Source organism: Brachyistius frenatus, unplaced genomic scaffold, assembly GCF_029030835.1.
Source record: "Brachyistius frenatus isolate BFR_SWC_R1_liver_20210118 unplaced genomic scaffold, ASM2903083v1 Contig_39, whole genome shotgun sequence".
Classification (NCBI taxonomy): domain Eukaryota; kingdom Metazoa; phylum Chordata; class Actinopteri; family Embiotocidae; genus Brachyistius; species Brachyistius frenatus.
The window spans coordinates 1,088,094-1,103,892 of record NW_027210638.1 but is presented as its reverse complement, the minus strand read 5'-3'; the positions used below and the strand labels follow the sequence as shown (position 1 = coordinate 1,103,892).

At 38.6% G+C, this 15,799-nt stretch overlaps 1 protein-coding gene across 3 annotated transcripts; it reads left to right on the top strand.

Moving 5' to 3' along the window:
* The first annotated feature begins 424 nt into the window (after positions 1 to 424).
* ehf (ets homologous factor) lies at positions 425 to 11,843 on the top strand. 3 transcript variants are annotated; one of them, XM_069701888.1, is made up of 9 exons: positions 425 to 595; positions 6,739 to 6,873; positions 7,357 to 7,614; positions 8,645 to 8,689; positions 8,818 to 8,862; positions 9,010 to 9,072; positions 9,170 to 9,214; positions 9,302 to 9,497; positions 11,121 to 11,843. In XM_069701888.1, exons 2-9 carry the CDS (start codon positions 6,801 to 6,803, stop codon positions 11,218 to 11,220), a joined length of 825 nt encoding a protein of 274 aa, XP_069557989.1. In that variant the 5' UTR covers positions 425 to 595; positions 6,739 to 6,800; the 3' UTR covers positions 11,221 to 11,843. The 3 variants fall into 3 exon arrangements, with proteins under 3 accessions (XP_069557989.1, XP_069557991.1, XP_069557990.1); XM_069701890.1 differs by lacking the exon at positions 425 to 595 and adding an exon at positions 4,629 to 5,199; XM_069701889.1 differs by lacking the exon at positions 425 to 595 and having other exon boundaries at positions 6,135 to 6,873.
* The last annotated feature ends 3,956 nt before the right edge of the window (positions 11,844 to 15,799 follow it).

The window sequence follows — 15,799 nt, the reverse complement described above, 5'->3', positions numbered from 1 at the left end:
CCTCGTTCATCGTGATGAAATAGGGAAAACAAATGTGCTACATAATAACACAGGGGGACATTTCTCTATTTTAGGCAACCATGTGAACAGTAACTTAAAATGATTTAACTTCCCTTTGTGGGCTTTCGAGTGTGTTTGGATCCATGCCTGTGAATATGTTTCCTCATAAGTGTGTGCTTTTCTGCTTGAGTGAGTGTGTGTTTTTGTGTTTGAGAGCGTGAAAGGAAACTGTGCCAACAGGGAATATGAAAGTTATGTCGAGTGTGTGTGTGGATCTTTTTTTTATATCTCTCTGCGTGGGTGTGGATTATGCAAATACCTACCTGGTATAAGCCTGAGCAGGTAGCCAATTGGAGTGGGATAAGGAAGTTAGCAGGATAAAAGACCCACTGTGGTGAGGCAGCACCTGTAGTATCTACAACATCTGATAATTCATAGATTTGGAAAGCAAAAGGACTCGCCTTGTCCAGTCTTAAACACTGGTACGCTGCAGTATTGGAGTCTCCAGAAACTTTTTGGATCCTTTATGCCGTGTTGAGAGTGGATCTACGCAATACCTCTATCGGGTCTGGTTGGACATCTGTCTGCTGCTCTGGTAGGCTGCCATGCTGGTGCTGGGCAACCAGCAGTGCTTTTCAGAATGACTAAATGCAGTATAATTGAACTGAGGGTTGCTCTAATCAATGTGGGTCATTTCCTGCCCTCATTTGATCTGTTTTAGTGACGCCAGGGCTAATGTTAGATTATCTGTAGAGTTGTACAGAATAACATTTGTAATTTCTCATAACTGAACCTTGAATCGGGAAAAAAAAACTAAACAGACAAACTTGAATGAGTATATCACTTTTGTTGGGGAAATTTCAAAATCTCAAGAGCACATCTTTGATAAAACACTTTTAAAAAAATGCTGCACAACCGCATTAAGTTTAACACAGTTGTCTGTACTACTCAGTAATTTTTCTGAGAAATTTCAGTCATTGAACGCTTCCCCTCACTCTATTTCCGCTGTTACAGAAAGCCTGCATATTTAATGCAATGGCACCAGTTTTAAATATAGATTAGTTTCAAAAGCAATATTCACAGTAGATAAGTAAAATATATGATAAAACAAAAGTTAGAATTAAATCAGAAAGACCAGCTACTTACTTCGTTTTGATGCTACCATAAGGCTGTGACTAAAATGAAAGTGAAGTCTTGTCAACAGACTTGACACATTGCCCATATGAACTACTTCAGATAACTTGTCTGCTCACATGCTGCAGTGGAGTGATTTTTCACAATGACTCATCAAACAGGTTATTGATCCATAACTGTGACTTTTTTCTTTAGTACTGCTAGATTATTGTTGCGCTGGCAGAAGATACTCTCTGCCTTGCTGATAAGATATGTGCTTGGCAGAAGTCGACAGCGAGGGTTAACACACAGCATGAGACGTTTGAGCACACTTGGAGGATTGTCAGCGAAGGAGCTGATCTACCTTGGCATGATGCCACGTGACACCTATCTCCTGGGGAAATCTCATTCAGAGACCTTGACTGTAGGTTGTCATAAAACTGATTTCCAAGAAGATTCATTTGCCTGTCTGTGTGTCACAGATGTGTCAGCTTAGTAGCACAGTATTTACTGTTGAAATGTGTGCCACGGCTTGGTGTAATTTTGTTTATAACCCACCTTAAAAGTCTGAGCAAAATCTTCCAGGTCAAGTATGGGTCACTGAGTAAAGAATACATTTTATTGTGGAGTCATTTAAAACAGGTTACTCATCATGGTGACCTTTGACATTTTGATTGTGATACATAGCTCAATAACATTTACAAGAGCAGTGCTCACAAACACCTTTTCATTACATGTATTATCTTAGACAGATGCAGATTTAAAGTACAGCGTATGTTTCAAAACAAAACAAGTCCAACTTAATAACATGAAAACAAAACCATCAATGTAAATTGTGGGTCAGTAAATTATTTTAGCAGCACATATTAACTAACTGGAAAATATTCAGAATCCCTTTCCGTGTTACAGTAACATAAAACCAGGGAACCACGTGAGGTATGACTAAAGAAACAGTGTAGCGGCAGAAATTCTGACGAGCTCCATTTGCATGGCATGCAAATATATTCGTGGTAAGGTCTGACAGGTTTTTATTTACTTTTTTACTTGTATAGCACAGCAAACCCTTCAGCAGTCACTGCAGCTGTTGACCACAATTGTTCAGTGAGTTGATAATAAACACAATATTAACTCACCAGGAAATAAGATGCTTCAATTATGTAAAATCATTAGGCATGATAGGCGCGTTTCTGTGACTTAACTCATTTTGAGCACTTACTGAACTGAATACACGACAAGCAGTCCAAAACAAATGTGATTACAGAACTGACCAACAAATTAAATTGAAGTTTTACGCTCTGTAAACACAAATAATCCTCTATTAAAACATAAAACTGAACAGACCCATTCATTTGTGACTTGTATAATGCACAACCCATAAACTGTGGCGACATAGAATGACTTTGTGTTACAACTTTTTAGTGCCCTTAGATAGCTTATTAAGATAAACTTATTACATTTAATGAATCTACTTATTTATACATTCATTTAATGTAAGATTTCAGGCTTAGATGATTGGGCGACACCAGTGGTTACCACAGTAATAGCAAGAAGGGTGTAATAGTACAGAAAACACTCAGATACTTTCCAGATGGTAGTCAGCACTTTCTGTGGTGACAGACACTTTGCATCTCCTGTGGCTGTGACATAATAACTGTTGAATGCTGCTAATGTGAAGCAGCAGCATATTCTGTTTGCATTATCAGTCACTTAATACAGCTTTGAAGGCGGCAATGGATATATTGTTTTCATGCAAACCTGTTGTGCATAGGAGGGCGATTTGAATCCAGGACTGGCCCCTAGCAACCAAAACTGCGATAAAAAGAGACAATTCCTGAATGGAAATATACTGAATAGCTATTGCGAAAAAAAAGAAATTATAAAAATATTATATATGATAACTTGTGTTAGCCCAGTATCATGCCAAACTATGTAATACACCATTCAGTCCACTACATGATATCATGTCAGTGCCACGTGTTGCCTCGCCTAAGTGTGAAAAGTACCCGTGCGTAGAAGAAGGTGAAAGAGCGATAAAGTCTGCATGAGGATGAGGTGGTGGATGATAGGAAGGAACCAACACAGGACTTCTACCCAGACAACCAATGTTTGAGTCAGCGAGAAAGCAGAAATTTGTGTGGATTTCCTTTAAGTAACATACGTAATTTGCGTAAACCACATGTAGCCCACCTTCTCAATTTAAATTATAGTTCAGGGTCTTCATGCCATACCCTTTTGCATGGGAGGTGAATTGGAGAGGGTCTACGAAACTATATATTTTAGGATGTGTCTACAATAGCCCAATTTAACCATATGACTCTGACTTGGTTACGCAGAAAGATGTACAGTAGGTAACAGTCTTTGCAAACCCCTGTGCACAGCGATTGTGTGATGAGAGGATGAAGATTTTTTTTTTCCTCCATGTGTTTTACAGGAACTGAAGAGTCACCCAATTGTTGAGGTGTTTGAACCAACCAAAATAGAAGCCTCACCTTTAATGGCCGGATCTGGACACACAAGCACAAGTGTTTCTATGATCTCAACTGCTCCAACTACATAGTCATTGAATTCAAGTTTCAAGGACAGATAGCCGTCATATGGATAGTCATCCACACCGAAGCACTAAATCTCTAGGCAATCAATAGGGGTCAAAGGCAGGTCCTTCAGACACCTTTCATAGATGGAGCGGTAGAGTAGAGTAACTTGAGACCCATTATCATGTAATGCTTTGGCATAAATGCCCTCAAGTTGTACAGAGACAATAGAGCTAGTTCCAACCAAACCCTCTGGCAGATTAGCCCTTCCTTCCTGTAGCATGTCAAACTTTCTAGAACGTATCTTCTCCGGAGCGTCAGGCCGTTCCCATACTGAGCCCTTGGGAAGTTTCTTGCTGGCTGTTTTGTTATCAGGAGATGCTTGTTCACTTTTCTGAGGTTATCCGGGTTTTCACACTCTCTCTTGAAGTGACCGTCTTCCCCACATCTATAGCAAAAGACGTCAGCATGGTACTGGGATTTGGGAGATCTCTCCTTTCCACGTGCATATGAGTTTCCATTTGGTTTCTGGTTGTGGCTTTGAGCTGCATGCTGTGGTGCACTTTCTGACGCAGCAACAGAGGTGTAAAGCAGGCATGCAACATCATTCTTAAACCCTTGAAATTCTTTCCTGAGACTCTGTATTGCAGGATCTCTGTCTGGTGTGACAGATACTGGTGTAGGTCCTGGTGCTGGTTGTACTGGTACAACGGAGGCTGTAGAACACCCCACGCCAATAGCCAAAGAAGCAACCGTCTTTACGCTTCGTCTTTCAAGGATCACCTCCTCTTACATCACGAAGCAGCTCAGTGAAGCTCGGAGGAGGCTTCGGTTTGTAAGTCATCCTTATGCGTAGGGCAGCGAGGTCATTGGACGGAGTGCGTCTTGCAACTTGTTCAATGCGTACTTGGTTCATGTCAGCCACTTCAACTCCACCTTTACGATGGACTGCATGCAATAGCTTGTCTAGTCTGAGTAAGTATGCAGACAGTTTCTCACCTTCTTGCTGGAATGTGTTATGGAACTTCACCATGAGGTCAGCTGCACTGTCTGTGGTTCCAAAAGCTGTCTCCAGGGCCTTAAGATATTCATTCGCAGTGACATGAGGATTAGTGACTCTCAACCTCCAAACAATATCTGCTGCTGGCCCTTTAAGACTCTCTGTTTCTTGATGACATAGGAACACTGCCACTCATCTAGCATGTGGGTGGTTTGTTCTGCCCAGGAGTCATACTCTTCTTCTCCATGCGGAGTGGGTTTGATACCAGAGAACAAGCGAGGTTTGCGATAGCCTAGACCGTCTGCAGGTGTGTCTTGGCATTTGTCAACTAGTGAGGAGATGGCATTAACAAGCTGTGTTAAGGTCTGGGGCGGTTGTTGGAGCAGGAGTAGGGCTAAGCAAGCTTGTGACATCAGCTTTAGTTTCCCTTTCATTTGCTGTGAACGACGGTAGCTTGGACTGGAAACCTTCGTTTTCACCAGGTACATTAACTTTGAGTATCACTGACATTAACTACCCAAGGTCCCAACCCATCTTCAGCTCCTCACTGTTCAGGTATGTCGACCTTGGTCATGTCATCAGTAGTTTCAACTAACACAAATTGGCTTTTACCAATGGGTTCCAAACACTGTCCTCTAATTTTACAACGACCAAATACTTTAACTCCGCTTTGTAAGATTTCTTTGTAAATAGCCTCATCAGTTACTTCCAGAGAAACCTCACTAAGCACGATCGCTTTTCTTACATCAATACCTTTCTCTTCACACCATTTGAAAATCTGTTCTGACTCCATGTTACATTAGCTTCACACACATTACACAAAATACACATTCAAAACGTTTCAGTTGCTAGAGGTCAATGGGTACCTCATTTAGCATTAGCTATACTTTTTACATAAATAAATTCGCAGATATGAACAACAGTAGACAAAATCCTGGACGAGCCCCCACGTGTAGCCCGCCTTCTCAATTAACATTATAGTTCAGGGTCTTCATGCCATACCCCTTTGCATGGGAGGTGAATTGAATTGGAAAGGGTCTGCAAAACTATATATTTTAGGAATTGTCTAAAATAGCCCAATTTAACTATATGCAGAGAGGCCTGATTTTCTTAAGATACAGCGAAACTCTTACTGTGTGTTTAAAATGCCATGCATTCATATGTAGCCCAATTTTAGCCCTAAGTTTCCAAGTTGAAATAACATTACTTTAACACATGAATCTTTAAACTACACGCACTGAATGAAATAACAGTCAACATTTATTACCAAGCAATGTGGTGAATCACACCATTAAAGTGTCCTTGTGACCCACAGAAAATACAGGGAAAAAAAACAAAAAACTGAATGATACTTCTTAAAGTATAAACTTGAAAGAATAACAATAATATAACACTTTTTTGTAACTTACATCTAAATATCTCTATTTTCACCCATTTTTCCTCGGTCTCGTCTGTTTCTCTTTCTCCACTTTGCGCTCTCCTTTCGTTTTGTCCCGCCACCTCTGAGAACCCGGTAGGTTACAAAAACATTCTCTCTGCTTGTCCTGATTGGCTAGCAACAAATTGACACCTGACCAACCAATATACATATGGTAAGGACACGAGAGGTTCGAGGGCAACTCTAAACTGTAGGACACTTCTGAACTTTCCAAACTATATCTTTCTGCTTATGAATTCAAATGCAAATGCATTGGTTTACAGAATTACCAAGAAACAACATGTAAACAAATTGGCAGGGTGCGGCACGCGTAACATACATTGGGTAACTCATACATAACATTACTTGCGTAAAATAACCCAATAATAATTATAATAATAATGTCAATTTTAACCCAAACCGGTATCTCTTCCTAAACCCAACTACATCATTTTTGGTGCTTAAACTTATGGCGATTTACTTTTCACGACTAAGCGAGGCAAGATGTGACACTTCCACAATATCCTCTAGTGGACTGAAGGGTGTATTACATACTTTGATGTGATGAAATGTATATAGTTAATATATGCATTTTGGTGATGTTGAATAGTATATATATAAATATATATATATTACTTGAAAGCATAAAGACTGTTTCATTTTTCTTCTGTCCGTAGAGTAAATTACTCTTCTGCCTTCGCCGCTGGGCCATGGTACATTAGAGTGCTGAAGCTGCAGTATGAGTGTAACTTCATCCACCTCCCTGGACAGCCAGCTGACCACAGCCTGGGGCTCGAACTCCTACCCTGATGGTGATGCTTATAACCCACACTAACACAATCATAATACTCTGTGCTCTTCAGGCATTATGTATGCAATCTTTCCTGACATAATTCAGTTAATTAAATTGTCTGAATAATATCCTAAAATGCCTCAGGAAAATATGCTAAAATGTTCCACTCAAGGATTTTGATTGCTCCCTATTAAACAATCCAATTCACTCGCTGGTTATAAAATTGCAATGCAAAATGCAAATCATCCAATGACTAACAACTGATGTATTGCTTACCTGGTGAGCCCAGGGCTCTAAAACACAAGGCATGAATTAGGAATTCCCGGCAGAAATAGCTCAACAGCTCTTTGAGTAAACAACTCTGCAAATTAATTATTGACAAATACCTTCGCTAGTGAAATTCATGTTTCCTTCATCAGAGTCTTTACATTAAGATAAGATTAATTCACTGATGCAAATGAACATATTTTCATAACCGCTAAGCTTTGATCTTTGCCCTCAGGTCCATTGGTCATGTCTGGTTACACAAGTCGCCTTTGGCCTCATGACTCTCCGCCTCAGTTCTGGAGCAAGTACCAGGTGTGGGAGTGGCTGCAGCAGGTCATGGACATGCACCAGATTGATGCCTCCAGCATTCCCTTCCAAAACTTTGACATGGACGGCCATCAGCTCTGCAGCCTGAGCTACCAGGACTTCATCCGTGCTGCCGGCAGCGTGGGACCCATTCTCTTCCACAGCATCGCAGAGCTCAAGTGGAGCGGTGCGTCTGAGAGTCTGAGAGAAGGGTTGTGGGGGCACAGAAGAAAGATGATTAGTCTCAATAAAAGAGAAGCTGGGCAATTCGAGTCGTGTCTGCAACAGAGTCTTGATGAAGTGTTACTGAGACGGGATCACAGAACCGGTCAGGGGTCGCACTGCATGGTGCTGCAGCGAGGAGAAGGAGTGCTTAAAGCGAGGGAGATGATGGATTTGTTGTTTGCTCTTGCTAGACTGGGTCTCCTAACAAAGCAGAGAGGGGGTGTAAAGTTGAGAAACAAGCTGAGAATTGGCTCATCCACTGTTTTTTAATTGGAGTTTGTGATACCGGAGTTTTTAAGCCTGAGGCTAAAACAGTTTGATTTTATTGTAACTACTGTCAGCAGAATGTGGCTTATTGTACAACATAAAATCATACAAATTCATATCCTAAATTCGTAACATTATGGGGTAAATGACATCAGCTCATCATATTTTATAAAGCATCTGAAGTTAAGAGCATTTCAAAACAAGAGTAGCGCCAGGAGACCTGGCACGACGGGTTTAACCTCCAGGTTACACAGGAATTTCAGGTAAATCAAACTTCAGAGACCAAACCTACAGCACAGTCCTGCTATTGTTGTTTTTTTGGCTGGAAGAAACCAGCTCAGTTTCATGTGACATGGTGTTACATTTTAATGCATCAAATATCTTTCTGAAAATGATTGTGAGGGTGTTATTACCACAAAATAACCTGAAGTGGTTATCTGAATTTAGAATGGTTTTCCCATGTTGTTTCCAATTCAATAGATTTTGCTGGTACTTTTCTGTTTCTCTACTTTATTCTGAAGACCAAAAAAAGAAATAAGAGTGTAGAAAATAGGTGAACTGATCTTCCACTCCTTTTACCGTTCGTTATCATGAAGGTAGTAAATGTTCTGGCTCTGTTTGCTCTGGAAGTAGAGCACCATCCTTCTGTTTTGGGTTATAAAATGATGTCTGAATATACCATAAAGCAATAGCTGACCTTATTTTCCCTTCATATCCCGTGACAGGGCAGTACCATATGGAAATAGGACAACTGGAACTCAAGCCTGAATGTAAGAGTCTCTCAGACAAGTTATTAAAGTAAAAACAAATATGAATGCCAAAATGAATGCATTCGTCCATAGTTGTGTTATTTCTTAATAAACTCTGCTTCTGTTTACCTTTTTGTTTTCTTTTACAGTAGACTTCACCTGTCCATTTCCAGAGGTCAGCTATCCACCTGGAGGTATTGTATTTATGTATTTATTTATTTATTTATTTATTTATTTATTTATATCAATCTATGTATTAGCACTAATATGCCTTCATTCAAATTTCATTCATCAAATAAAGGACTTAATGACTTGAATTATTTATATCTCTGTTTACTTAGAAATCTATGATCCCTCAGTTCACTCCCTCGCACCTGTTGCCTCGCCAACACCTTCTAGTCCTGGTGAGGAATCTATATCCACACCTGCAACATAAATATTACAAAGGGAAAGAAAAGATTTACAAAATGGTCCAACAATACTTTAATGTCATTCTTTCAGATATCAAACGGTCTTTCAGTCGCCCTCATCAGGTCAAAAAACACAGTAAGTAAAAGAAACACACTATCACGTTACTTTTTAGAATGTTAAACATTCTGATATGTTTACTGCAATTCACTTTTTCACCAAAAGACCCAAGAGGAACCCATTTGTGGGAGTTCATCAGGGACATTTTACTTCACCCTGAGCGAAACCCAGGGCTGATCAAGTGGGAGGATCGGACAGAGGGGGTTTTCCGCTTCCTGAAGTCAGACGCAGTGGCACAGTTATGGGGCAAGAAGAAGAATAACAGCAGCATGACCTACGAGAAACTAAGTCGTGCAATGAGGTACACCCGCACAGCTATCACACATGTAGGTACACAAATATAAAATCTCATGTTTGCATAGTGTAAATACATACCACACACTCACACCTACATTACATAGTGCCTAAATTAGAAGATGTGGGGTAAAGTTTTCAACAAATTACTCATTAAATTATTCATAGAATTGCTGCAGATTAAAAAAATTAATCCGACACATTTACAGGAGCTTTCCCTAGTTTGGCCAAGGCTAAAATCAAATATGCCATGAGGAAACATTTCACACTGTATTGTTCCCAATCCAATTTACTTACAAAGCTTATAATGCACTTTCCAGTGAAAAGAGCCTACTGTAACAGCTAATAGATTCACTCTAATACACTTTAAAACACATATTCACCACTTCCCATCGCTGATTACCCAGAATGGACCCATTTTACTGAAATGGCCTTCTCCTCAGAAAATCTTCCAGGCTGAGTAGTCACAGCTTTACATTCAAATGAGCTAATCTAATAAACTTAATTTAATTGTGGTGCAATCCACTGGGAACTACAAAATGTGCCTGCAGGTGTTGTTAGTGTGACCACAAACTCGATTTTCTGTTTACTGTGGTGCCGCAGAAGAATTTGCAGCTTGATGGCATCACCAAACAGACTGGGGCTTACAGTTATCGATAACAAAAGCAAAGGAATAACAACCAAAAGAAGTTTGCTTCAAACTCTTTCTTTCAGTATAATTATTTTGATTAAATACAAAATCGGTATAATTTTCACAGACATTTTAACTGCATTATTTGATACATTATTTTTCTGCAAGTTTAGAACATATTTTTTGAGGGAAAATGGTCATTCTAACAACAAAGAAACTGATGTCAAATTCTTACCTCCTGATAAAACACAGTGAGTTTGATGAAAGAATTACAATAACATTTAATGGAATTACTTTTTTAAATTAACCCTGAAGCACTGATGTCTTACGCCTCATACTTTCCTTCCAAATATGATTGAGTACGCACCACAGGATCACAGTACTGCAGTGAAAGCAGTAACTATAATCTGGTAGATTTACTTCACCAAAATCACAATTATATCAGAAAAGTCAGAAGAAATAAACAAAGAAAATGTGTAAACATCAGAAACAGGTAAAATAGTATTAGCATAGGAGTTATATAAAGGACACTTTTAGTTTAAATATTTAAAGCAGTTATAGTGGCTGTTAAAATAAATGCATTGAAAGGGTTTGAAGATTAAGCACAACAGTTAAAAGAGCTGAAATATATATATATATAAAGCTAGGAAGTAGTTGAATTGTCAGCATGTATGTAAACCGAAAGTAAATGGATCAACAGTTGAAGAGCAACGGTAAACTGTCAGCTGATTAATAGGAAGTGGCAGCACCTGAAATGTCAGTGAGTGTGTTGGCAATGAAAGCGGCCGACAGATAAGAGCTTGCAGCAGTTAAACTGTCAGTGGAAACGTAAAAGATGGAAGCGGTTGAAAATCACTGTGGATTACATTGAACTGGAGGAAAATACTTGCAGTAAAACATTTTCTGGGTCCCTCCTACTAAACTTAAAAGGTTCAAGTTTTAGAATTTCAAACATTTCTAGATGATCTGGAATTAATTCATTTTATTTGTCTGTTGCAGATATTACTACAAAAGAGAAATCCTAGAGCGAGTAGATGGACGCAGGCTGGTTTACAAGTTTGGGAGGAACGCAAGAGGATGGAAAGAGTCAGACAAGTGACAATATCATTACTTTATCTTTTTTTGGTTGTTTTATGCAATTGTGTTGTTTTTATTGACTGTTTTTGATAATGTTATTTTTACACGTTCGTTTTTCTGCTGACTTTTTCTTTGAATTCATTTTTTTGTTGGGACACTGCAGATATTCTCTACTGTGCCTTATAGCAGTCAAACTGCACATGTTTACAATCTGGCTGAAGGAAAGGATAACAAAACTGCCAAATGAAGCTAACATATAGCATAGGGAATTATGTTTTTCCTGGATTTTTTTTTTTTCTGAATCAGATACTCTCTCAGAGTCCCAGAGGAGCACCATGTTGATATAGCATTCAAAACACATTTGACAAACAGAAGTATATTGAGTGGTTTGACATTGATACTGTGAAGTGTCCTTTGGGAAGGATGCTTAAACGCTGCAACAACAAAAAAAAATAATAATAATAATAAAATGAAATGCCATAGGCACAAAGCAGCAATGAAGTACAGGAACACACTAACAAGTCATAGACTATAAATATTTACTGCAAAATCTGTCTTACTTCATACTTTGCATTCACCGAGCTGTCAAGAAAGTGTGTAAGTTTGTTGATGTTACATACAAATAAAGCTTGTGATTTTTCAGAATTACATGTGTACAATTTGGGTGTACTGTATATCAAGAGAAGGACAATTCCTGAGATTTTTAATTGCTATGAAGGCGGATCAGTTCTATTAATGAGCAGTTTGGCTTCAGTCTAACATGTAAATTGCAGCCAATCTTGCCCAGACTTAAACAATATTGACTGTCAGCAGAGGGAGGTTTAGATCCACAGCTGTAAGGCTTGTTCCTACTAAATCTGTCTACAAACCTGACTTTGAAAAGCTATGCATATGGTCGTTCTGAAATGACAGTCTGAAATGCCACACACTTAATTGTTTGACAGTGCGTGCCAACGCCGGCAAGCTGGTTTCTGTGGGCAGAAGACAAACGACTGGTCCATGATGGCCAGCAAGATAAAAACAGTGTCAATAAAAGGCTCTCTTCTTCGGCCTATGTTCACAAGCAAATCCATATCTAATCTTCACTGATTTATCTGCCTTTCACAACCCTTCTTTACATAGTGTGGCATTGAGTGCCTCCACATTCTGTCATTATCTTTCCTGATGGCTTCCAAATTTGCCCGTGACACTATTGTATCTCCTTCACTTATGTCTTCTCTCTCACACATCAGTGTCAAAAACCAGTGATGTCACAACATGGACTGAAGGAAATTACATGTCATGTTGTTATTAAGGTCTAAACACAAATCCCATATGATCAGACCTGATAGAATTTCTAAAAGATAACGTTTCTCCCCATTAGCAGGAAACCATGTCTGATTACAAGAGTCTGATATAATTTTGTGTTTCATTGCTGATTGGATGAAATACAGAAAATTGGATAGAGACAATAAAGGCAGTGACTGCTTCTGATTGGATTGGAATTATAGCTACTGATTACCATATTGTTACATTACATGAAATAAGCAAGCAGTGACGTTCAAATTCAAGTGCATATCCATCACATTCTATTGTTTTGATTCATTGTTGTATATGGAGCAATCATATATGTTGCAGTCTCTCAAGAGCTGCACTTGTCATAAACCACACGCACTTTTAATTTGACTTGTATAGAAAATCACGCACAGCTGTGATTAAAGTTTCACTAATATAAAAGTTACAAGTTGTGCAAGTTTTAAGTCCTTAAATAATGACAGTTAATGATAGCTGTGAAGCAAAGCAGACAATAGCTAATGATGCATTGAGTACATATTATGAATTATTCAAACTTTACTTCAAATGCTTCATTGTATTTAATCACCATATCATTATGACTCTATGCATTGTACATGAACATGAATATGTTGTACGACAAATACATGAAATGGAAAATGCCAGCTCTCATCAGAAGCACAGAAAGACATGAACATTGTGAGCTTTGATATTGGAAAATGGTTGATGTGACTCACTGACGATAAATGAACAGTTAGGCAAATGATGTAGACAGATCTACTGTCTGCAGACAAAAGCTTCATTTTCCTAACAAACTACTGCCCAGTGAACGCAAACTTTACATACCCTCGGTGTGCGATGGCACATGTAGGCATCACATTCAAATCAGGATACTTTAACATGCAGAATGTTGTATGTGAGGAGATTTTTGTTTGATTCTCTGAGAAATAAATGGTTCTCAAAAAACGACTAATTGTACCTTTTGAAAGCACCACTAAACCAGCATAACAAGTATTTACAAGAGTTGGTCAGTTGTTGGGCATGAGCGGCAGGCAGGGATGGCACATGCAAGCATGCCCCCAAACCGGTTGTAATAGATCTGTGAAGGAAGAGAAACGCATTATTGCACGTGAGGGGAGATATTTAATCCACGTGTCTCACTTTAGCAGCGAGAACTTTCATTGCACACGAACTATTGTAAGACTACACTGGTACAGACAACAAGTAAAAGGTACAAGTAAACTTACCCATTGGCCTCCTGCACTGATGAAACAATAACTGCCTTTGTCAGGCCAAAAACAATATGCAATACCTGCCCACTCACAAGTGCCTTTATCTCTTATTGTCAAAAAAATATTTTCAGATTTGAATGAGCCACGCAAAGGCCATTTTATTATTTAAAAGGGAGAACATTAATTCAATCAGATAGATGCTGGAGGAAGAACAGGGAAGTGATAAAAGATAGGCACACCATGGGCATGAAGACAGCCAGATGAGATTTTGTGTCTTTGTCCCATGCCTACTCAATGGGGCTATTGTGTTCTCCGCAGCAGATACACTGTTCCAGCTTATCAGGGCTCCTTATCACTTTCTCTTCACACTCAAATGGACCTGTGAGGCATTCAGCCCAAATTGTGAGTTGGACAGATTGCGTCACTAATGAAACTTTAATTTTTGGAGGGGGTATGTCTTAGTTCATTGCCCACTACTAAACAACACACTAAACATATGAAAGAAAAAAGTAGTTTATGGTGTTGAAACAATAATTTCTTCATTTACTTTCATTTACATAAAATGAAAACCCTTCCCAGAGACGTGCTCACATTAACATGCTTCTGTATGCTGCTGTAGCGAAAAAAATTCCCCTCGGGGATTTATAAAGTAACTACCTAACCTAACCTAACCTAACAAAAATTAATAAAGTGTGATTTACAGCCAGGTCTTTTCTGCATTTTTTTTGATTCAATCAAAACATGAGGAAGTATTTGTGAAATTGCAGAGGTTTTGTTATGATAGTATATTATGAAACCAATTTCCTGGTCAGTTTTTTTTTTTTTAGCAATGTTTGTTTCCCTATTTATTTTTGACTATTTACCATTTATGTCATTTCCTTGTTGGCTTGGACACTACATATAATACATTCATGTTTTCATGTTGTCACACGTGCATTCTTTTCAGGTGAATTTTTAAAATGTGGTTCTGCTGGGAAACGTGCAAAAATTTCTGTCACAACATAAAGCCAAATAATTGTTTCCAGAGTACATGTGGATAAAATGGAAATGTAATTAGTGTGATTTTAAAACACTCAAAATCATTAATCATGTCCTTCTGTGTAAAAAAAATATTGCAAATGTTTTTATCAAGATAGTTTCAGATGGGCTGGAATTAAAAGTGTAGCATTATGCAATGCATCTACTTAGTGTGTTGAAAAAGGTCTCCTTTGTTTCATTGTTTGTTTTCATTGTTCTCGGATGACAGAGGCCGTTCCTCATGCACCCACACAGTTTTTCTTTTTCTTTTTTTCATCAAAATGGAATTTTCCATGATCAATAATTAAATCGATGGAAAGTTGATTCACACCCAGAAAAACAAATGTTAACATACCAGCACTACAGAACTGAGAAACCAAAGCAGCTAAACAGAATCCATCAATTGTTACTTGTATTATTTACACCTTTGCTTTTACTGGTATGACATGTTTAAATCTCTCCCGTGGAAAAAAAAAAAAAGGACAGTTGGGTCCAGTGGTTTGACTATTACACTTTCATCTAAAATATGAATGATACTGTGATGGACATTGTTCGCAATATGCAACATAACTGGGATGTATGGTGTTAATTCAAGACAGATGCTCATTGCTTTCTTTTGTGGTCTATTAGAGTTACACCAAAAAGACACAGCAACATAATGTGCACTGAGTAAGTCTCATACTAACAGCACTTGTACGGTTTAACTGAGAGCACCGACCTGTTTAATATATAATGGCCTAAAACTAATTTAATTTACATGTTTAAAACCACTCTTTACCGGAGCCGCACACTGTCACCAGCAGAGGGCAGTAGATCACTAAACCGTGGAGATTTCACCCGTTTAAATGTGACAGAACAACAGTACAGAGGACCTCGAAAGGACGATGGAGGTACTTCACTTCTGCCTGCTTGTTAATGTCTCAATAAATTCACAATATTTTTTCTTTAAAAATAAAATGTATCACCGCTCAGCTCATGTTAATGGGATATTTTACAGACTTCCTAATTTTAACAGGATGCATTTTGTTTCGGAAACGTTGCCCTTCCGCGTCCTCCCGGACAGTTTTATCGTCCGGCAGA

Bases quoted from the DNA above. Each gene is read 5' to 3' on its own strand.
- ehf (XM_069701888.1), top strand. From the start codon at position 6,801: ATGAGTGTAACTTCATCCACCTCCCTGGACAGCCAGCTGACCACAGCC. The intron at 9,215-9,301 runs GTAAGTAAAAGA...TTTCACCAAAAG, and splicing joins TCATCAGGTCAAAAAACACA to ACCCAAGAGGAACCCATTTG. The intron at 9,498-11,120 runs GTACACCCGCAC...TGTCTGTTGCAG, and splicing joins AAACTAAGTCGTGCAATGAG to ATATTACTACAAAAGAGAAA.